Below are 24,078 nucleotides of genomic sequence, written 5' to 3'. Positions count from 1 at the left end.
CCACCATATTTATGTATCTAGGCATCTTTTCACACTCAGTTAAAGATGCAAACCAATTGTAATTAGAAGAAAGCCTTACAGCATTTTCCTCTTAGCACACGTTGATACATTAAACAAACCACATATTGTATTATTTTATATACTCATACATCAACTCCTTCAATAATAAAACTCTACATACTTTTTTCTGAGTTTTCTATTTATATTTTTATTTACTTTTTATTCACTAATTAACACAACAAATATTTATTTATTGAACCCTCACTAAATGCTTGGCATTCTTTTTGTCTCATGGAGTATTTTAGTAAAAAAAGTAAGAATTTCTACCCTCTATAACGTAGATCTTTGAGTCACCCTATGGAGAGGGTTGCTTGGGAATACAGCCTGATTTGCTCCAGACTGTGATCTGATCAAGAAATAAATCTTATTTTGATATTTCAGGGTCCTTTGTCATAATAACTTAGTACAACCTACTCTACTAAACATACAGGTGAAAAATCATTTAAACTAAAATTTTATAACCAACCAAATTTTTATCTAAATGTAAGAGTGTAATATAAATATTATTAGGCACACTAGACTTCTGAATGTTTGACAAATAGAAATATAACAAAATCTCAGCCTAAATTCAATTACAACCCAAACCCAAATTTATACAATAATTTATTGAATTGATTAATCTCTGAAAGTGAATGATCATTTTATTTACGGTGATTTGACATGAGAATTTTAAAAAGAACTGTAAAATTATAAAAAGAATAATCATGGAAAATATGCAAAAAGAGTACTAATAGTTATTTAAAAATTGTATTTCAACCTAAACAAATTTGTTTTATATTGTTGATTATGTGAAACTAAGTTTAAAAACACAAAAATTTCAGGTAAGCACAAAATTTGATTTGTAAGCTAAGTTTTTTTTAATTTTAAATCTAAGTTTAAAACAAATGCAAATGAAACCCTGCTTTTATCTTAACAAACTCAAAGATCTTAAAAGGAAGTAGACATGAGAGTCTTGTGGTTCTGATGTCTACTACTGAGCAAAAATCATGGTTAGTTTTTATAACCTGGTAAATTTAGGTAGCTTCATTCTTAATCCATGATCTTGTGGAATCTGTGCTCTTTAGTACCAGAAAAAAAATTTTCCTTCTGAAAAACATAAACATTTTTAGAATATACAAGCTCTGTCTAGTGAAAGTCCAGCCCATGGTAAGCCATTGTTAATATAACAAGAACGGTATGTGTGACATCGATGTAACCAGGCAGCCAAGGAGTGTGGACTGGAATATACATGTGAAAAATGATGACTTTACTGTAGACGTCATTGAGTTAAGTCTGTGTACTCTATGGCCATCACTTTCAAAATGACTTAGTGAGTAGAGCAATGAATCCTCATCCAATTTTGCATTAAGCTTGAACATTCCTCTGAGAAATCTTTTCATGTGATTTGGAAGGCTGTAGCTATGGGGAACTGGTGATTGGCAGCTTCACTGTGACAATGCACCCACTCATGCATCACATCTCGTGCAGAGTTTTTTGGCAAAACATCAAATCACCCAGGTGACTCAGCCTCACTACATCCCTGATTTGGCATCCTGAGACTTCTGACTTTTCCCAAAACTAAAATCACCTTTAAAAGGGAAGAAATTTCAGATCATTGATGAGATTCAGACAAATATAATGGGGCAGCTGATAGTTACTGGGAGAACTGCGTGAGGTCCCAAGGTGCCAACTTTGAAGGGGACTGAGGTGTCATTGTCCTATGTATAATGTTTCCTGTATCTTGTATCTTCCTCAATAAATGTCTCTATTTTTCATATTATATGGCTAGATACCTTCTGGACAGACTTTATATATGGCTATGCTTTCAAAATATAGATTGTTAAAATATATATATGAGGAAGAGTAAAATACATCCTAAATATTTGTTAGAGAAGTAATAAGACTGAAAAAAACATATTTTACATATTTTTTTCTTTATAGAGAAAGAAATTAGCTTTCATTTTGTGTTATTTCAAGGTTTTTCACAATTTCTTTTCTGTGTTTGTTTTCCAAGATTGAAATGAGGCCACAGGGTACCAGTTCTCCCACCCCGTTTAAAACATTCACACACAAAGATACCCACAGACAATTAGAAATTTATTTACAACCTTATGGAACAGCTACAGCATCATCCCGACTCTCAGTTCTGATAAGTAGTGGCTAGGGACACAGCATGGGCTGTGGAGTACTACTTAACTGTTAAGGTTTTGCCTATTTTTTTCCCACCAGGAATGATCACAATGTGTGATTATTTTCTTCATTTATTGGCTAAATCACATATGGTTCCACTCTCATGCTAGAAATGCTTAAGCTCCAGGAATGTAAGGACTGCAATACTTCCTGCACAGGCCTGGTCACAAAGATAGGCACTCAATAGGTCATTTTGAATAACTGTGTCTCAGTTTATGCATAGTCTCCACCACTTAATCTGCTCCAGTGGTACAGTTTTTTCTTTTAGTTTTTGTTACATGACATTTTTAACATAACAGTTTAAAAACATTTTTAGAAACTGTTTTAGATTTATGGAATTGAATTGTTATGAAGGTATAGTTCTAGTAGTTTCTTCTATCATTAGCATCCTATACTAGTATAGTACATATATCTTTTTTTATTGTAGGCTGTTTATTGTAAGCTAATTTACAAATATCTTGCTGTCTTTAGTAATTTAAACAATGGACCAATAATTTCTTCTGACCAGGACAGCAGTAAGCTAAAAACAAATCAGCTGGCTGAATTTTCCTTCTTTACCTCTTGTCGGAGGACGAAACTTGATTTTCATTAATCCAGAGCCGCAGCACCGGAGATGATTTCAATCAACTCCTTTGTGATGACAGCCTGGCGGGTGCGGTTTAAGGTCAAAGTCAATTTGTCAATCATCTCAGAAGCATTCTTGCTCGCATTGTCCATGGCTGTCATCCTGGCACTTTGCTCACTCGTGGTGAATTCCTTCAGAGAATAGTAGATGATGTTGGCCAGACTGTATTCCCGGTAATTCTGCAGCACATCAGCATCAATGTCATCATAGATACTCATGCTCTCAGCACTTGCAATAGTATTAAGAGAAAAGATGGGCTTTTCTTCTGTCTTGTAGGAGATGACAGACCTGAATCGATTAAAGATGATAGATCCTTCATCAAATTCATATCCAGAATTTAGTAATTCCAGGGCAATGACTGATGCATCCCCAAAAGTATGGGGTTTTCTTCCCACTTCTTTGAACATCACCAGAAACTGGTCAGCATGAGTCCTACGAAGTATACCCCTAATTTTATCTCCAATTCCAACAATCTTTGTCACAATGCACCAGTATTGATACGTTATTATCAACTGAAGTCCATATTTTATTAAGATTTCCCCAGGTTTTCCCTAACGTCCCTTCTCTTCTCAGGATTCCATCCCGGGTACCATATTACATTGTCACGTGTGCTGACTCCTCTTAGCTGAGGCATTGTGTCAGACTTTCCTTGACAGTTTTGAGAAGTACTAGTCAGCTATTTTGTAGAATATTCTCCAACTCATGATTGTTTGATGGTTATTCTAGGACTGGGGTTTTGGGGAAGAAAACTGTTGAGGTAAGTGTAATTTTCTTTATGTCGTATCAAGAGCATGTATTATCAATGTAACCTCAGTGTGAATGTGAAATGATCACTTGGCTTGAGAGAGAGAGTTTTCTGTGTTTCTTCATTGTAAAGTTTCTTTTATTTCCGCCTTTCTTTGCACACTAGAGTCTTTGGAATGAGGTCACTATGCAATGGCCTAAACTTAAGGAATGAAGAGTTACGTTTCACCTCTGTAAAAGCAAAGCATCTCCATAAATTATTTGGAATTCTTCTGTATGGAAGAGTAGGTTTTCTTTTTTTTTTTTTTTCATTCATTCATTCATTCAATCATTTATATGTATCAGTGTGGACTAACAGATATTTTTAGACTTTGGGGCTCAATGCCAATTAAAATATTTGTGTTTTTTTCTTCCTGTATCTGGAACTTTGTATAGGTTCTTGCTTTTGCTTCAATATCCTGCCCACACTCTTTAATGAACAAATGTTGAAATCTCTGACTTTAGTTTTTGTCTCCTCAGGGAGGCAATTTTTTTTTTTTTAAATCTCAGGATTGCTAGTGAGCCTAAGCTTCAAAATAAATTTGGGTTTTAATATTTTAAATTCAAACATTATTTTTAGTGCTCTTTCAATAAAACATGTAGACCTGAAAAAGTTTGGATCTTTCTCTTTTTTTTTTTCTTTCTTTCTTTCTTTCTTTCTTTCTTTCTGTAGGGTAAAAAAGTGATATTTTTATTCATTTGTTCATGTATTTTCAGCATATGCTTTTTTATTTTTTTAATTATTTTTTTATTGTTCAGATTCACTTGTCTCCATTTTCCCACCACTTTCCCCACCCTCAGTCCTCCCTTACTTCGGCTTTGTCCATGGGTCCTTTATATATGTTCCTTAACTTGACCCTTCCTCTTCTTTTTCTCTTTCCCCACCACCTTCTCCCCTCTTGTTATTGTTGGTGTGTTTTTCTAACTGACTGATTTATATGGCAATGGATAAATTCACAAAAGGCTAAGGAATTCACATATAACAAACAAATACATACGTTTTACGAAAATAATCACATATCAATGACTAAATAAGGGATAGAAATCATGGTTTGATATGCTCTGGTGTGTGTACAATTGACTCTTGAACAACAGGGGGGCTGAGACACCAACCCCTGAGCAGTTAGAGATCCGTGTATAAAATTTGACTCTAGTACAGTCTGTCCTTTGCATCTGCCGATTCAAATATGTTTAGATAAAAACAATATTTTCAATGCATGTTTGGCAAACCCTGATTGGGGATCAAAAGATACTGTTTTGGAACCACAGTCAGTTGAATCCCTGAGCATGTGAAACCTGTGGGCATGAAGAGCTGACTGTACTTATTAAAAAACACCTGCATATAAGTGGATTCTTGCAGTTCAAACCTTGTCATTCAAGGGACCACTGTGTATGCATTCTTAGGATACTGAATTAAAATTTTGTAATTAATAATCGTTCATATCTAGGAGATAGATCTTAGAGACTTACATGAGACCCTTTACTGTCTGGAGTCATAGGCCATAAATATTCTCCAAACTTTACTTTGTTACTGAAAACAATCCTACATTTTATTAAATTTTCAGTATCATTTTAATTAACAGCATTATCATGATACAGTATAATTTCTAAAAGCCACTATTTTTGAGCTCTTCTGATTTTTTGCCCTTATAAACAAGCTATGATTAAAATCCTTATACCTACATTATGTGCAAATCTTGTACATTTGTTTCAGAATTTTTAAAATTGTAATTTCTTGGTCAAAAGATTATTTATACTTATGCTCACTATTGCCAAATTTTCAATGAGAGGTTTTCATTCCTATCCACATTGTTTGATAATGTTCTCCACACGAAATTATGAACTCATCTGAACTCTGAGGATTCAGAGCAAACACATTTTGGAAGTTTTATTGCAGGTTACAACATGCCCTTTTCTATTTCCTTTCCTTGACTGGTCTGCTGTCAGGCATGATGGTACGGTTGGCTGAGGCAGGTATTGACATTTGACTCAAGCTGAGCAAAAGGATTATGACTCAGATATTTGGCTGAGAAAATTCTAATTCCGTTTGGTATAGTTTTTTGAGAAAAATGGGTAGACTTCTTTTACCTGTTAGGTATGAGAAAAAGAGCAGGGAAAAATCGTGTTCTGGAAGAAGCATTGGAAGCACTGTATGGAGAGACAGAGGCAGCGTTAAGAGCTTAGAAGTCCAGCCAAGTTTCCAGTTGTCATTTCATTTCCAGTCTCACGCTAAGGTTGCTGGACACTAGGAGTAAGCCTCTATCCTTAAAATAAGCTTCTGCTTTCCACTTCCACTTGACCAAACGTGGCTTTGTTACTTGCATCTGGAGATTGCCATTTAATGTAGACTACTAGTTTCCACCATACCTGGACTGAATTTATAAATTCACGACCCTTATAAATAACCCAAGATATTTTGGCTTCTGTTTAAAATTCTGGCTTCTTACCTTGTATTTTAAGGCCTGATTTTTGATCCGGGAGGAAGAGCTATGTCAGATTCCCTGTAGACTCAGCCTCCTATTGACCTTGTCTTGTCCGTTGCTGCCCTCAGCGGCTCCCTCCCACAAGCATTTGTACCTAAAACACACAGACACCAAAAGACACCTCATTTTCATATCACTGGTAAAAACAAAGCTTTATGGCAATGCAGTTAAATTTTCATACTAGTAACATGCTATAAGAACTAGGATAATTTTTAGAAAAAGAAAAATTATGATGAAGAAAATAAAAGATAAATGACAGAATTCACAAAAGAAAAAATAGGAATTAGCTTTTCTTGTTTAGAGGATCATAAATATTTAACATTCATGATTTTTTAATATTTTTTTATAAATTGAGTCTATTACTAAGTTAAAAATTAAGAAAGAATTGATTAATTTGTTGGTGAATAAACATATGACATTGAAAAGGAGCAAACTAATATTTATTTGATAATTTGAAATATTCTATCATCTGGTTTCAAATTCCCAAAGAAGGCAACCATTTTTATGATAATATTGAAATGCTAATGAGATACCAATTTAGTAACTTAAATGTCATTAGAAAGCAAACATCAGCGTTTGTTTTAAAAGCTCTTTATATCTTTAAATAATGTTGTGTTTTGTATCAATTTTAAAAATAAAATGATTTAATAAAACTAATGGGTCAATGTGAATAAATGACAAGAATTTCTTATTCAAACATATGTTATCAGTTGCCCTGGATTCTCAGCCAAATTTAGAAGTCTTCAATATGAATAAGCTATGTTGTTAAATTAATATGGAAAGAAAGACTAAATTATTTCTGATTTGTTGTAGTTTTCAAATCAAATTCATTCTGTTATATTTACCTTGAATCTTTTTCCTTTCCCTTACAAATATAAGTACTTGTTTAGGCATTTATCTATTGAATAAATTGTTAATCAAACATTTTTTACCAAGCTTTATACTATGGCAATTTTAAGGGGAAAAATATAAAGCCACTTATCTAAATGCATATTCATTATAATGCAGAGGAGCTGAGGGTATTTTAAGGACTCTGGAGATACATGATCTGAAGAGGATACATGATTGTAAGAGCAAGAATGTCGCAGCTGAGGTGAGGTAGAGGAAAGTTATAGCAAGTCTTTGATGTATGAATGAGATTTCAAGCAGGATATTTTAAGACAGAAATTCTTAGGAGGATCAGTGTTTCAAATGCAAGAAAACATTGACAAGGAAAGGATGGCATCCAGTGCATTTTGTGTCAAGATTTTATAAGGTGATCAGAAGAAATGCAAAAAGGGGGAAAAAATGCAGATAAGCAGATGTTCTTTCATCTTACTTAACACTTCTCAGTTTTATAACTGTAATTTTAAAAGAATGCTTTACGACTATGGGTTGACAGAGTATGACCCAGCCAATCCATCCCACTACCTACTTTTGTAAATAAAGTTTTATTGGAATACAGCTCTGCCTATTAATTTACATACTGTTGATAACAGGTTTGGCACTCTAATGCAGAGTTGAGTGTTTGCAACACAGACAATATGGCCTGCAAAACGTAAAATATTTACTACCTGGCCCTTTACAGAAAGAGGCTGCTGAACGCTGTCCTAGATTTCTCTGCAGATATTAATAATGGGCTTCATATTAGGTGTCAAAACAGCTACAAGTTACGCTGAAATTATGGCTCATTCAATACTATATCCCTTGGCAAGTTTCTTACTTTGTCAGTGCCAAATGCAAAGAATGATTTAGAAGAGTCACATAATTATATTCTAATGCATTTTCAACCACATTTGAGGCCTGAAAAGATGTCTTCAAACTGAGAGAATGTTGGATTTTTACTTTCAGTGGACTCCAGAAATAATAGCAATGTTATTTTTTTTTCTCAAATATCTCTTTTCTGACTTTTACATTAATTTAAAGATAAAAAATGAATATGTGAGAAAAGATAGCCTCTGAACTACATTTTGTCTCCTCATTTGCAGTTTAGGTTAGGATCATTTTTGAACTCAGGATCCTCTAAGGCATAATTTGCACTCGTTGCTTTTACCCACTTTGAAAGTATAACCTATCCACCTTTCCGCAGCACCATCAACTCTTTTATCAGCAATTCTCACACTCTGAAAGCTTCCATTCTCACCAAGTGACACTCTCTCTTATCTGTGTTTCCACAGTTTGGGGGCAGGAAGCAATGATGCCCTGGGGTTGTTTTCTTTGTAATGGAGACTTAGAACTCTTCAGAGCCCATTTCCAAGGTGAACTTGGCTCCTGCAGTTATTCACCTGCCTCCTTCAGAAGTGCTTCTAAGTCACACATGGAATTGCTTCTGAATCCCTCAGAACACCTCTGTGGGGTCTGCAAGGAAGCGCTCAAAAACTTTTAAAAATTTTATAGGTAAATGTTTTTTAGGAAGTTTATGTTGCATGTTTAGTAACGGACAGGAATATTAAAAAGAAAAAATCAAATCACAATCAAGTAAATGTATCTGGGAGTGACATGCTAGAGAAATCTCTCCGAGAGTCTTAATAACAATTAAATGGTCTCACTGTTTCACAAGGCTGATTTTTCAGTGTCTTGAGAATTGTTCTTTTGGCAGTTTGTGGATGCTGGCAAAGGCTAGTAGGTAAATCCTGGAGATATATATATATATATATATATCTCCATCCACGCGTGCGCGCAGGACGCGCACACATACATGGTAGGGCAAAAGTAGGTTTACAGTTGCAATACAAATAAATAATACAATAATAATAAGTAGTAAGGCAAGAATAAACTCTGCTTTGTGTGCTCAAACTGTAAAACTAACTTTGCCTATTTGGAAGTATACTTATGAGAGGGAATCCCCAAGACCAGAATTTATTTATAAAAAATGTGTATTTATTCTTACATGTTTAAACTTCAATCATATTCAAAGTATTCTTCATTTGATGTAATATACCTATCAAGACTTTTTTCCCACTGCATAACAGTTTTTGAACTTGTCAATTTTGATCCCTTTCGGTACTTCTGTTGTTTTTGTTTCACTACTGTTACGGAACAAATGGACCGGTTGGGGCGGGTGGTGCCCAGATGCTATTACCAAAACAATGGCACCCCGCTTGCCCAGGGTCCCTCGGTTGTAGGTCCTTTGCCCACTGCCCTTGGAATTATGGCTCTGAATGGCAGAGTTTGGTGAAAAGGAAAGGAACTATTTATTCAAATTATACAGGTTTGATTAATGGCTAAATATCACCCTTAAACCTCAGAATCCTTTTAAAACAATCACTAGCACACACAGTCCTGCCTACCCCACCTTTGCCCAGTTAGGCCAGTCAGGCCAGTCAGGCCAGTCAAGGGTACCGTCCTTCAGAGGAAAAAAGAACAGAAGTCCGGGGCTCGGCTAGGCAGGCCTCTTGTGGTTCTCAGCACCATCCGTGGTGTCGCCGCGATCTTCAGCTCTTAATCCATAACCATGTGGCACCTTCTCATGGACCACTAGCAAGAGTCCCTTCTCCCCTCTTTCTTCCCAGGCAGTTTTCCTGCTGTTCCCCAGAGTCTCTGTCCCTTAGTCTCTCCTGAGGGACCCTGTCTCTCCTCCTTCCTCTCCCAGTTACAATCTGTATTAAGTCTTTGAAACCTTCCTGATTAGCTTTGGTGATATGCAAAATAACACTTTTTGCATATGAGGAATGAAGCTATCCTGTTACTGACATGCAAAATGACTCTCAATGGCCCTGCTCAAGGCTCCCATACCCCATGGTGGCCCGCCCTGGGTGGGGAGAATATATTTTTCTTGGACACCTCATTTTCTGGACCCTGTTACAAATACCCTTTATGGGGGGCCCTGGATGTGCTGTTACAGTACTTCCACTCCAGCAAAATGTTTCCCTTTGAGGACTTTTTCGTCATAGAAACAAAGAAAAAATAGTTACTGGGGCCAAGATCCATTGAATAAAGAGGGTGTGGCATGTGATCATGCCATTTGGGTCAAAAACTGTTGAACACTCACCACAATGTGGGCAGCCGTGCTGGTAAATCACCCATCATGAAATGGGCCAACGCATTGAAAGAGTCTTTGAAAAAAATTCACTGAAGCTGAACACAGCCTCTCACAACAACGCCAGTTGGTGCACTGATACAGATGGGTCCCTAGAACACTCACTTAGTGGGGGAAGCCTGTATTACTAGAGGCCCACCCTTCAGAAGATAATTCTGTTTCCTGGGGGTTCCTACTCATATATATAAAGTCATCGGTGTATTTATCTAATTGTCTAATTGCATTTACCTCACTGTATTTTGAAATAGGAGATGATTGTTTTTTTTTAGTTTCTAAAAATGCCTAACCTCAGTTCTTGCCTATTTTAGAACTTTCTCTCTTTATTTCTTTCTCCTTCCTCCTTTAATGCCTCCTTCTTTCCATGTATTTTTATATTATATATCTTTTATTTTTATATATAAAACATAATTGACACACTTCTTTATTATTCAGTGAAAAGAGGTAGTCTATAGAAATAGTATTTACTTATATTTCTTAAGCTATTTTTAAAAATAATTCAAAGCAATTTAACAAATGTGTATTGAAACATCTGAAATATGTCAGAACTGATGTTAGGCATCTTAAGTAGTATAAAAATCATATATCCTATTTCAAATTTACAGTCAGGTAAATGCAATTGGTTAAATACAACTATGATTATATGATAAACTAAGTAATTCAAGAGAGATATCAGAAAAGTTTTTAGAAAACTCAAAAGAAGGATAAATTATCTTTAGATGTGAGGATCAGAAATAGGTTCATGGGAAAGTTGCTATTAGAATGAGACTTGGAGAATGGAAGATATATGCTAACATATCACCCACTGAGTGGAGAAGATATTTCAAGTGAGACTATCAGGGAGCGTGGGGAACTCCATGGCCTCAAGAGAGCTCAGGACTCTGACTACTCCATTTAAAAATAAATAACTAACTAACTTATTTATGGCTTATAAAGTAGGCAAGGGTAGATCTGTGAAATAAGTGTGGAAAAATATATAAAGGTATTTGGATGTGAACCATGGAAGAGTTTGAGCAGGAAATATCTGAATTTTATTTTAGAAAGGTTACTATGGTGAAAATAAGCTAGAGAGAAGAAGGTGGAGAAGAAGAAATAGGTGGCTGGTTTAGAGAGTGGGCTATAACAGTACTCCAAGAGAAAAGCAATAATAAAAATAATTTTCAAATACTATTCAGTATATGTGGTCTAGTTGAAGCTCTAATGTCTAAACATATGTTGACTTAATTTATTCTAACATCAATCATATGAGGTAGGTACTATTTTTAACAACACTTTTACAGAGGAGGAATGTAAAACACAAAATTCCACTGGTTGTTCTAAAGTTAAACAGTTTATAATAAACATGTATATGTGAGTGCCTATTAAGTTATTAACATGTACTCAATATTTGTGGATTGAATGAATAAAGGGACTGAAAGTTAGAGTCACATAAGCTACATATTTTTTTCTTATTACCACCAAATTATTATATTAATCATGCTTTATTAATAAAAATATTGAGATCATGCTATTCTTTGAAATGTAGAAACCAACTTTCCCTTGCAGAGAGAAAAACACATTTCTTACTTCAGTGTAAAATAATAATATTACTTGAATGTTTTGTAAAATTTACCAGTGAAGCCATCTGGTCCTGGGCTTTTGGGAGACTTTTGATTACTTATTTAATCTCCTGTTCATGTTTTCTATTTCTTTATGCTTTAATCTTAGTAGATTGTTTGTTTCTAGGAATTTATCTGTTTCTTCTAGACTGTTCAACTTGATGGCATGTAATTTTTCATAAGTCTCCTATGATCCTTTGTATTTCTTGGTACCAGTTGTAATATCAGTTTTATTTCTGGTTTTATTTAATTGAGCACTTTCTCTTTTTTTTCCTGGTGAGTTAAACTAAAGATTTGTCAGTTTTGTTTATCTTTTCAAAGAACTGGCTCTTAGTATCATTGATCTTCTCTGTTTATTTCATTTATTTTGACTATAATCTTTGTAATATCTTTCCTTGTACTATCTTTTGGATTGATTTGTTCTTTTACTTCTTATGTCATGTGGTCAGAAAAGATGGCTGACTCACAGGTATCTAACTGGTATGTGAAAAGATGCTCAAAATCAATAATCATCAGATAAAAGCAAATCAAAATCACGAGAGATACCACCTCAATCTTTTAAAATGGTTATTACAAAATGACAAGAAATAACTAGTGGTGACAAGCATATAGAGAAAAGGGAACCACTGTGCACTATTGGTGGGAATATAAATAGTTACATATCCTGTGGAAAACAGTAAGAAGTTTCTTCAAAAAAATTAAAAGTAGAACAAGCATATGATCTAGTAACTCCTCTTCTGGGTATTTATCAAAATAAAGCAAAAACACTAGCTTAAAAACATGCAGTGTAGGGCAAAAGTAAGTTTACAGTTGTGCCCACTTTTGAATAAAGTAATTAATAAATGAATAACACCGTTTATTCTTGTATTATTATTTATTTATCAATTACCATATTTGAAAATTGATATAACTGTAAATCTACTTTTGCCACACCCTGTATATACACTCCCATGTTAATTGCAGCATTACTTATAAGATATAGAAACAATCTTAGTATTTACCAATGAATTAATTTATACATAAATGGATATATATATAATGTAACATTATTTAATCACAAAAAGAATAAAATCTTGACTTTTGTAACAACATGGGTACGTGGGTGATCCTGAAAGACATTATACTGAGTGAAGTAAGTCAGATAGGAAAAAGACAAATACTATGTAATCTCTTTTATATATGGAAACTAACATTAACAGCAAGCCTATAAATACAGAAAACAGATTGGGGGTTGCCACAGGCAGGAGGGTAAGGGGTAGAGGAAATGTGTGAATGGTAATTAACAGGAAATGGAAAAAGAATGGTTTACATGAGATCAGTGCAACCTGGCAGCCAAGGAAAGTGGGCTGGAATGTGTGCATGTGTGAACAATGATGGCTTCACTGTCCTAGTCAGTGGGGGCAGTAGACACCATTGAATGAGCATGTGTGCTGTGTGGCCATCAAATTCAAAATGACTGAGTGAGTAGAGCAATGAATCTGCAACACATTATGCATTAAGCTTGGACATTCTTGTGTGGTAACTATATGGATGATTCAGAAGGGTTTGGGGAACAATACAATGAGTACAGCACAAATAGAAGTATGCACACAGATGGTCAAGAATCTGTTGAAAGTGGCCCACATTCTAAAGGCCTGCAGCAAGCACAACACCTGAGAATGTTGAATGTGTACGGGCTGTAATCAACAAAGGTTGACGACAGTGTGAGGATTAGAAGATGATCTGAGGATTCCAAAACTACTGTGTCCGAGATTTTGACGCAGGATCTTGGCATGAAATATATCATGGCAAAATTTGTTTTGCAGCTTCTGCTACCAGAGCAGAAGGAACATTGTGCTACAGTTGCTAATGACTTAATTCAAACTGCTACCAGTGAACCAGAGTGTTTTAAACCGTGGAAGAGATGCTGGGAGAACTGTGTAAGGTCCCAAGGTGCCTGCTTTGAAGGGGATTGAGGCATCATTGTCCTATGTGCAGTGTTTCTTGTATTTTTTGTCTTCTTCAATAAATGTCTCAATTTTTCATATTACATGGCTGGATACTTTCTGGATATTGTGAATAATCTTAACAAGAAATGTAAGTATCTTCAGAAAACTGTGACTGATATTTTACTGAAAGTTAAAAAATGATGAATGAACCACATCTGTGAATGGAAAAGCTCAGCAATATATAGAAGTCAGTAATTCCAAAACTAGCTTACAACTTACTTTTTAGAACTTGCTAGCATACTTCTGAAACTCATTTGAAAAAAAGATACAATGTCCAAAAGTGACTTTTAAAGAAAAATAAGGAAGTTCTTCTCTGACAGGCTTATAAGCATACTAATGATTAAAGTAAGACATATTTTACATCTAAAATGATTATTACCTTTGTGCTTCCTAAATGTGTCAAAAGCTAAAATATATTTTATAACTTTAAATAATAATAATAAATAGAGCTAATGAGTAGCCCATAGAAAAGATGGAATCTAGAAAATATATAGAGAGGATTTTGGAATGAATATACAATATGAACATATTAGTAGTGTCCTAATACTAGGGTATAGTGGTTAAAATCCCTTTATGAAGAGGGTTATTACATGTGCAATTTTAATTTTTTGCATTACTATGCAAAAAACAATCACTAAAATTCCTCAGTAAAATATGTTACGCAAACCCATACAAATGCTCCAGGAGGAAAGCGTCCTGAAGGCTTAAGGAGGAAACAATGCAGTGGCCATGTTTCCGTGCAGGAAACAGAAACCACTTTAGAAATCTAACAGGAAAGAAGGGAAGAGAGTCTATTAGGTGCTGTCCAAGTCATCGGAATGGCTGGGGAAATAGAAATAAGGAACAACAATTAGGTTTCTGCTTGAAAGGTTATACGAGTTGTGACCAGGATCCAAATTTTGCTCTGCTGGGAGCTTTACTTCGGGCATCCCAAGCGCCCTCCCCACCCGCCTCCAGGGAGACGGTGACCAGGCGGTGGGAGGCGGGACGCGGGCACTGCCAGCAGGCACAGGAGTGGAGCCCCGCGTCTGACGTGCCCAGAGCAAAAAGATGGCGTTTTCCCCCACTCCCGCCTTTCTAAACTCATGCCTGCATATCTAAGTGGTACAACGCGATTTACGTTTAGGTACCAGGAGAAAACCAAACAGACAAATTTCATCTTCCCAACTCTGTGCTATGAACAGAAGAAGGGTAAAACAGAGATGGAAAGAACCTTTGTATGCTTGCAAGACTAACAGCTTTCTAAAGGAGAAATATGAGTGCTACATTTTTATGAGAGAAACGTTCAATTTCATTTTGCATTCGAATATAAATTAAAACCAAAACAAATGTAATTTTCTTCTAATATTTCTATGATAAATTCTGAGAAGAGTACAGTGAGATGAAAATTCTCACTCACTACAAAGAAGATTAAATATACAATTTATCTGGACAGCAATTTGGCAATGAGTGTCTGGAGACTTAAGAAATGACTCCATACTTTGATGCAGCAATCTACTTCTAGAATCTATCTTAAGAAATAATGTGGTCTCCAATTTATGATCAGGAATATTGGCAATGGGAGAAAGTAGACAGTTTTATTTATAAATATGAAAAACTACAAAACTGTCATACAAAAGTGGAATAGTTTCATAAGTTTTATTACCTTACACAATAGGATATTATGAAGATTTGTAATTACATCGAAAAATGTTTATGTTAAGTAAAAACAAGTGAAAAACAAAAATATTTATAAAATATGGAATTCACTTTTTAAACTATTCACAACAAAAGAAAAAAAGAATATTGTCATCTTTGTTTTATAACACTTTTTTTGACTTCTTTATAAACGGCAGTATCAAAAAAAATTTTTTTTAAGGCTTGCCTAATATGCCAACCATTGTTCTTAACATGGAAGTATGTTCTATTTCATTCATTTAATCATTTATAGGTTAATAAAATGGGAAAAGGAAAGCTTTGTATACAACAAAATCATTATTTGGATTTAAAGCAAGCCATTTAATTAATAAGAGACACAAACAGACATGAAAAGAAAAGCTAGTTCATAATCAGCATAGGCTATGTTAATTCTCTTTATTTTTGTCAAGAGTCAGCGTTTGGCCTTTGCAAACACTGGAAGTTACCACAATAGTAAATTGTTATTTGCCTTTCCATTAAATCACAAGATTCAATGATCATTTTAGAGAAGGTATGATTTTAATTTCATTTAGGGAACTGAAAGGGGCTTTTCTTTCCTTTTCCTTTTTTACATTTTTATTGAGGTAAAATTGACAAAATTGTAAGATATACTTAAAGCACTCAACATGATGATTTGACATACATGGTATTAGATTTCCTCCGCATCCAGTTAACACATCCTTCCCCCATTTGCTGTCCTTGGTTTTTGTTTTTGTTTTTGTTTTTTTCCGGTGAGAACATTTAAGTTCTACTTAGAGAGACTTTTGTGGGAAGCCTAACTACTTTTTTGAATATAGTTTCTTTTAAAATAAATACTGGTGAATTTAGAGCTAGTAATAGTTAAAAAGAGAAAAAAATTACTGGACCAAATAATTTTTCAAAGTTACCATTATGGTAGATGATGTGACATTTGCCTGTGTTACACATGGTGACTTAACTTTGATCTCTCTCTACAATAGAGAAATGAAGAAGCACAGATCCAAGAATGCAAGGAGAATTTAAATTCCTGAATGTCAGAGGGAATTGAAATTTAGTAACCAACTCAATTATCAGATGGATTTCTTTTGATCAATAAGATACTCTCATTTGTTGGAGAGGGGGGCACTGTACCTGCATGAGCAGGTATCCGAGAATATCACTTTGTCTAATAGCCTATTTTTAATTTATTTTATGGACACGAGATGTCCTCTCAGAATCTCTCTGAGTGATCTTGGAAATGAGTTGTGCATCTTTGGATTCTGACTCACTGAAACGGGCTGGTTGTCCAAAGCGACCACATCACATCGCAAGGTGGATGGAAAGACTTCCCAGCATAGTCTGTGTCCTGCAATGCATCAAATCCATCCTCTGCCACAGGATTCCATTGGGGAATGAGATGCAAGAAACCCTCTATGAGAATCAAAGGACAAGCCAAGGTTCGCTTGGCAGTGGAATGCAGTGTCACAAGTAAAAATCAACACTACAGATTCCCCATAGGTTTTTAAAGCAAGCTCTCACGCTGCCCTATGAAGAACTCGGTTGCAGAGTGAGGGGGACAAGATGGCAGGGTCAGTAATGGTAAAAATAACATCTAAGTGTTACTATTCACTTCGCCAACAAGCTCAGAATGAGAAGAAATAGCAGACACCGAGTTTGGAAATTCGTCTGGATAGGAGACAGTGCTTCCAATGGGTCACTCACAGTTCTGTATGTGATGTTAATGAGAGGCATTGACAGTTCTGCTCCAAACTCTCCAAGGAGGTTTATTATGGCCCACGGCATTGGAAGGTGGATCTAGTATCTCCCTCTGGGGCACAGGGCAGATTTGTTTGAAGATTATGATAAAGATGTCTCCCTTTAGAGCAACAGTTGGGCTGGTTTGCTAGAAACTCCAAAAGACCCAGAGTTCCTCACTCCTGGGATCCCCAGGCTCTGCTCTACACATCGCATTGTATGCCTCCTGCCTGTGCAATTTGGGGGCAAGGCAACCGGTGTGAATGTGCAGCTCATGCTGCCGGCTCTGTCCTGCATAATAAAGTCCTGCAACTCTGGCCTAGAGTCACATCTTCTGACAGCATTGAAAAGGCAGTGGTGGGCTCACCGATTAGGTGACAAGTAGAGCAAAATCTTAGTCTTGAGCCATGAGAGTTATTTATTTTTAAAGATTTTTTTTCTAAGAGAAAATATTTTCTTAGCACAGGGCATCTGAAAAAGAGAGGAGACTTATAAGAAGGAAAAAAAAAATCTATAATCTCCACACCCAGTGGAGGGTAATATTTTGATCTTAGCACGAGTTGGGATATTGTTATATACGTACATATACACAATGTTACATCTTTGTGCTAACAGCAGAAATTGCATTTTGTTTACTGCTTTTGTCCTCTAAAATTACATAAGTGTTTATCATTAACTTTTTAAAAGGTTTTTTAAAATTTATTTTTAAAGAGAGGGGAAGGGAGGGAGAAAGTGAAGGAGAGAAACATCCATGTGTGGTTGCCTCTCATGTGCCCCCTATTGGGGTCCTGGCCAGCAACCTCGGCATGCGCCCTGACTGGGAATCGAACCAGCAACCTCTTGGTTTGCAGGCTGGCACTCAGTCCACTGAGCCACATCAGCCAGGGCATGTGTCATTAATTTTTTAAGCATGATTTTGAATATCTGCTTGGCATTCTCTTTTTTTAAAATAACTAAACCATTATTTATACAACCAGTCCCCTAAAACTGAACTTTTAGGTAATTTAGAGATTTTAGCTATTAAAAATGATTCTACAATGAGCATTTTTTTCATACTCTTGGTGTGCTCCTCTAATTTACATGTGAAAAAAAAGAGACAAAAAACAAACAAATCCATGAGGTAAAATTGCTAGGTTTCAGAAACTTGCCATTACTATTTTTCCTTGTGCGCTTTGGCTCTCTCCTGGTTGAACTAGGAGTTTCACATAATCAGAATCTGCACAGGAGGCGATTTCTCTAATCCTTAACCTTACAAAACTCTTTATCTGGGTGAATGGCCTTTGTGGCTTAATTGCTCCTGAGCTGTTATTCCAGGGTGTTGATCCGTTTCACAGAGTTCGCTGAAGTCGCCCTTGTGGTTAGGGAACCAATATCAGGATGCATCCAATTTCTCTCTGTTTCTCTGGCCTTTTAAGAAGATTTTACTTTATCCTTTTGTAATAAAGGCAAACATATGTGGGGCAGTAGATTTACTGGGGGGACCTGTCAAAATTATCCTCTTTAATTCCTGAGTACTTCTTAAGAGTTTTAAAAAGGTGACAGTTGATTGCCCGGCAGTTTATCTCATCAAGGCTTTGGAATGGATAAGCTGCTTGTTATCCTAGAATTAATGTCATGATGAATGTGCTTTCCCAAATTAAATATTTATTCTGGATAATACCATCTCCACTAAAAAGCCACTTCATTGTGTGCAACTGTCTGATGTCTGCTACATCCTCTCAAGTGACTTCCATTCCTTTTCTAAAAAAGTTTATCTGCCATCTAAATAAATGATAGTACATTGTCATAGCTCAGATAAAGTATAGGCCTTAATATATATGATCTAATTGTATAATTTTATCAAATTCAAAATATCCATCACTTTCTTTCTTCCCAAACCAGTATGAATGGCTATAGGGTCTTGGGGTGGGCTTTAATTTGGGGTAGCACACTACTGGTCCATCAGCAGCTTACACAGAAAACTTAAATCTCATTTATGTGAGATCTCCCTAAACTGTGATGAACAGAAAGACAAAGCACCTAGTTAGCTTTTCAAATTTATATACTCATATATGAAAGGAATATAAATGAAGTGATTGAATAGCTACAAAAATAAATAAACAAAAAGCTCTTCTGTTCTTCCAGTACCAAAATTATTATTAAAAAACCCCCCAGCCTACTAACTTTTCTGTTTGCAGCTTTGTTAAGAGCGTGCCAGTCTTTTACAGGATTCCAACTTAGAGAAGACAGACAAGCAAAAACAAACAAGCAAACAAAACAAAGAAACTAAAGTAAATAACAAACAAACCCTCTTGGGTAGATTGTGAGTCTCTGGACTAGGTAAAATCTTTCTCCCCCACAAAAGGAATTTTTAGTTCTCACTTGTACTTTACACATAGAATCTAAAGATTTATGGTCATTAAAATAAGGAACAAGACTGTTTCTTCTTTCTTTCCCAACACATTCCAAAGAAACATATTTTAGGATTAATGAAAAAATCAGCGTTCTGAATCAAGGAATGACAAATAAATGTTGGCTATATTATGAAGATGCAGAACGCGGATGGATCCATTTGTCATTTACATTGTCATTTACATGGATCCATTTACATTGCACTGAACAAAGTTAAAGAGGCAATGACGACTTTATACAAGTTATTGGAGTAAGGGAAAGAGGCTAGAACTCAGTTTGAGCTCAGTGCCACTGAAAACCAAGGTGAGAGAGTTTTGTTTTCCTTTAGTTTTTATTACCTGCCTCCCTCTCTCTCCTCTGTCTCCTCTCTCTCTCTCTCTCTCTCTCTCTCTCTCTCTCTCTCTCTCGCACTCACGGAGGTGAGCTAGTGGAAAGGTTAAGGGGAGTTTGGGCAATAGAATGTGTCCAGCACATTGAATTATTTCTTAATTTGCAAATGTTTTTCTTAGTGATCAGTCCTTCTGTGTTTGTTAATTGGCACCCATTGGGATTATGCTCCTGCTTTCTCAGTAGAGATTGGGAGACAGGGTCCCTAATCTTCCCTGATGATTAAATGTCAAAGAAATTGCTCCAAGTTTCTTGAGAAAGACATTCGTGTGTTATAAAACTGTTAAGAGGATTTTAAAAAAGATCTGCATATGTCCCAAAGGGGCAGAGAGAGAATATACAGTTGCAAGATTTCTGAAGTCAATGTTCTAAGGAAAGGGAAGACAGGAGTGTGTGGTCAGGAAGGAGATTGTCTAAAGTTTAGTTGAGGTGATGTGATGATAGAGTTAAGGACCGTTTTGTCACCTGCATCTTCTTAACTTAATAGGAATTAATTGCAAGGGAAAATTTCTTCCTTTTCCCATATACACAGAACCGGTAACTATTTCCATTGGATGGATATTCTTGAAAAGTCCGCTACAAGAAAATGATTATTATATGCATTCAGCAAGAATTAAACTATAACTGTTAAATAACAAACCACTTATATATGTTATTTAATAGAATAAGATTAGAGCAGGAGGTATTTCTGTCCTTCACCAGTGGGTATTAAATGTCAATCCCTTAACATTTGGTTTATTTTATTCTACTCAGTCCCTTTTGTTGGGTGATAGCCCTGTCGCACTGTAGCTTCTCTTGATTCTTCATGATACAATATCTTTCCTTTGCTTTGAAGCCTGAAGCATCAGAGGTGAGAAATGGGTTGTCATTTATGTCAAAACTCTTCATCTTTGTCGCTGTTACATTTCTCACTTTGTCAATTCATATACCAAGTTCTCTTGTCATGCTTTTTGTGTGGCTCTTCTGCTTTTCTCTTTAACAGGAACCAATTTGTTCCTGCATTGTCTTCTTGGCCATAATCATATCTGCCTAAATGCATAGTGGATGAAGGTGAAAGTAAAATTTCCGAGTGTCCCAGACTGGTTACGCATTGTGCAGAATATAAAAGAAAGTCTTGAAGAACAAATATGCTCTCTGAGATGACAACAATTCATTGTATGGATGAGATTCCCCTTAGAGTTGAGTGGAATTTTGTTTGTATATATAAAATTAACTTTATTATCATAGGCTTTGTTTTACAACTCTAATTAATATAAATTTATAATCATCATTTTAAAAATGAGAATACTTTTTAAACTATTGGGACAACATATTATCAATGAGTAAAATTTATTTTAAAAAGGCCTTCTCTAAAGCCTTAGTTTCACCTTCTGTGTGAATAATGTTTGGATTATTGAATATTGCTTTAGGAAGAATTGGACATCTGGAAGGAAAGAGCAAGAGCATATTGGAATAGACTGATACTAAAGTTTTAGAAAGAATAGATTTTTACTTATACCTAAACTTTTCACTGTAATATCTTAACAATAATAATATTAAGACTATAAAAATATCTAAGATTAACTGATATTCAAACACTTAAATCATTAGTCAAGTGACATGTATGTTTATTATATGATTTTGGATGTGTCATCAAAGGAAAAACACTTGTCTCTCTCAGATAAAAATATATGCTCTCTTCATTTCATAAAGACAGTTGTTTTTGGCTTTGTTAAAATCCTGTATTACCTGTCTCTTTTAACTCCAAAACATAAATAACTTTTACTTTAACAGAATCATAAACTTCACCTGGCTTAAACTGATTTATAGGCATACAGTTGGCCCTGACTATTTTATAGAAAGCTTTTAAGAACAGTTTTATATGGATAATGGAACCTGATTTGAGATATGCTTTACTAACTTTAATGTAAAATGGACATTTTGATATAGAGTCATAGGTGCCAGAAGGTAGCCATAATTTTCTTGACACATATTCTTACCCTGGGTTAAAGCGCGTGCCTCCTCACATGCAAAAAGTATCTATCTGACAAGAATTCAAGTAAGAATTGGACTACTGTGTTACATCCAACATCAAATTTCTATCAAATCACTTACAAATAGAGTTGAAATTTAGATAGATAGATAGATAGATAGATAGATAGATAGATAGATAGATAGATGCTAAGAAATGGACAACCACTCTAATTTTCCATAGCTGAGAAAGTTTAGTTTTCTGCACCATTCTTCTGAATCTTATAAATCTTGGCTTTTTGGTACCTGACTAAATCAATTCTTTAAAGTAGCAAGCACTATTCCTCCGATACGAGGCAGACTCCTTGGCAAGTATGTCAGAACAGTGAGGAAAGCAGGTATGGTCAAGTTTCTGAAGAGGGCAGAGAGCGCTGTGGAACAGAAGTGGCCTGTGGCATCGTGCCATCCTGTAGGAGCTCCTTTGAGGTATTTATGCCACTGATTAGATCGCCAGACAGCAGCACAGCTACCGCCCTGCCCCACGCCGACTCCATCTAATTTGTCAGGTTGCATTATCCATACACTTCACCACCCACCCCTACTCATTCACCAAGTCACCTCAAAGGTTGCATCTTTGAATACAAAGCACATAGAACAGAATCTAGGGCCTCAGGTGTAAGACGTTGAAGTGGCAAGATTTGGAACTGACATTCACTTTGCTCATCTCCACTCACGAAAGTATCTAACCAACTACACATAAATTCTTAATAATATACAACACAATTATTTTAAAACATCCAATAGTTTGACATTTCTAATTTTAGAGTTGAAAGGTACTTTTTTCCCCTAAAATGCCAATATGTTTCTTTCTTCTACTATGCCTACATAGTTGTAGAATTTGAAGATGATATTCTGACTGATTTTGAATCCCCAGTCTTTTTTCTTTTCATCTTCTGCTCATGTTATCACTTTCATACGATATAGTTTATTTCCTGGGGTTATATACACATTTTCATTAAAAAAGATTAGAAAAACAATAATCAGATCTAAATTCTTTGAATCTTAGAATATGTACTCAGTGTATTTTCCAAAACCTTAAGGGCTTTATCATATTAGATTTTGGAAGATAATTTGTGAGATAGGAAAGTAATTATAAGTGTACCTGTGTACTTTTTCTTCCATTTGTATAAGACCCTCAAGGCCATCTTTAAGATGTTAAGTAGTTTGATGTGTTATGAAAGACAAGACAAGAAATAGCGTCTTTTTAGCTGCAGGGATATCCTTGTCATAAAGTTTCACAGACCTCGGAAAGTCAAGGTTAAATCTAATTTAGTTAACATTAGGAAATGTAGCTTTCATTAAGTCTTGAATTTTCATTCATGTTATCATTTTACAAGTGGGGCAGATAGCTCTGGGACAATTATGCAAACAATATGTATGTATTTATAAGTGAGTTACTTAATAGAAGACACTAAACATTTGTTTTATGAGGTAAACATTGCTATCAAACTGACACTTAAAAAGGATGGGTTTATAAGTGTCTCTTTTTTCAGCAATGACGTAAACAATGCCTAATTTCTTTCAACCCAAGGGTCTGTTTTATCAGCATTACCCTCATTAGTTGTTGTTGCTGCTGTTTTAATAGTTTACTCAGTACAGTTTTCCAAGAACATTTAGAGAACTCCAACAAAGAAAGCATATACAAACTAAAGTCACTCAGGGACATTTCTGCAGTAACAAAGCCAAGCATAAGTTTCACACATTTGTTGCTAAAAATTGATAATTATTTGCAAAGCTGCATTTTAATATAAAGTTGGGACACTGGTGGGGACACTGAATGTTGTTCCCATTCCTTGGATGCAGCCTCATTTTCTCCACAGAATGCTTTCAACCAGATTTCAGAAAAATTCTTTAAGAAAGAAGTTTTTTAAAAAAAATTCTGATTATTTTAGCCTATAATATTCATCCAATTTTACAAAATACAAATACTGTAAAAATTTCTATCATGTTAAAAGAAATGAGCTGAAAATAAGAAAAACAGCAAGTTTTGCTAAATCTGTTTTCCTAGGTTGTGCAATGTGTCAGCCTCAATTTTTGTTAGGAAATTATTCCAGGCTTATAATTATCCTCTGGAACACCTATCTTTAAACACATTGCATTTATTTTATATTATATTTGTGGAGGTAAGATGAAGAATGATATAAAACATTTTCTTAAGTGCTTGAACATAATTTTCTAT

At 35.2% G+C, this 24,078-nt stretch overlaps 1 protein-coding gene across 1 annotated transcript; it reads right to left on the bottom strand.

Annotated features, from left to right (window-relative positions):
- Positions 1–2,642: 2,642 nt before the first annotated feature.
- LOC129080666 (ATP synthase subunit gamma, mitochondrial-like) lies at positions 2,643–5,134 on the bottom strand. Its single transcript, XM_054586182.1, has 2 exons — positions 5,108–5,134; positions 2,643–3,327 (listed from the first exon to the last, which is right to left on the bottom strand). The coding sequence occupies exons 1-2, from the start codon at positions 5,132–5,134 to the stop codon at positions 2,818–2,820; spliced, it is 537 nt and encodes a 178-aa protein (XP_054442157.1). The 3' UTR covers positions 2,643–2,817.
- Between the last annotated feature and the right edge of the window lie 18,944 nt (positions 5,135–24,078).

The sequence above is a fragment of the Pteronotus mesoamericanus genome, unplaced genomic scaffold, assembly GCF_021234165.1.
Source record: "Pteronotus mesoamericanus isolate MK-2021 breed Mesoamerican mustached bat unplaced genomic scaffold, CSHL_Meso_final contig_90, whole genome shotgun sequence".
Taxonomy (NCBI): domain Eukaryota; kingdom Metazoa; phylum Chordata; class Mammalia; order Chiroptera; family Mormoopidae; genus Pteronotus; species Pteronotus mesoamericanus.
Note: the sequence above shows the minus strand (reverse complement) of the source record. Positions and strands in the feature narration are given on the sequence as shown.

Excerpts from the sequence above, each read along its gene's own strand:
- LOC129080666 (XM_054586182.1), bottom strand. The coding sequence starts at position 5,134 with ATGACTCCAGACAGTAAAGGGTCTCAT. Across the intron at positions 3,328-5,107 it reads CAGACAGTAAAGGGTCTCAT|ATTGTTGGAATTGGAGATAA; the intron begins GTAAGTCTCTAA and ends ATTGTGACAAAG.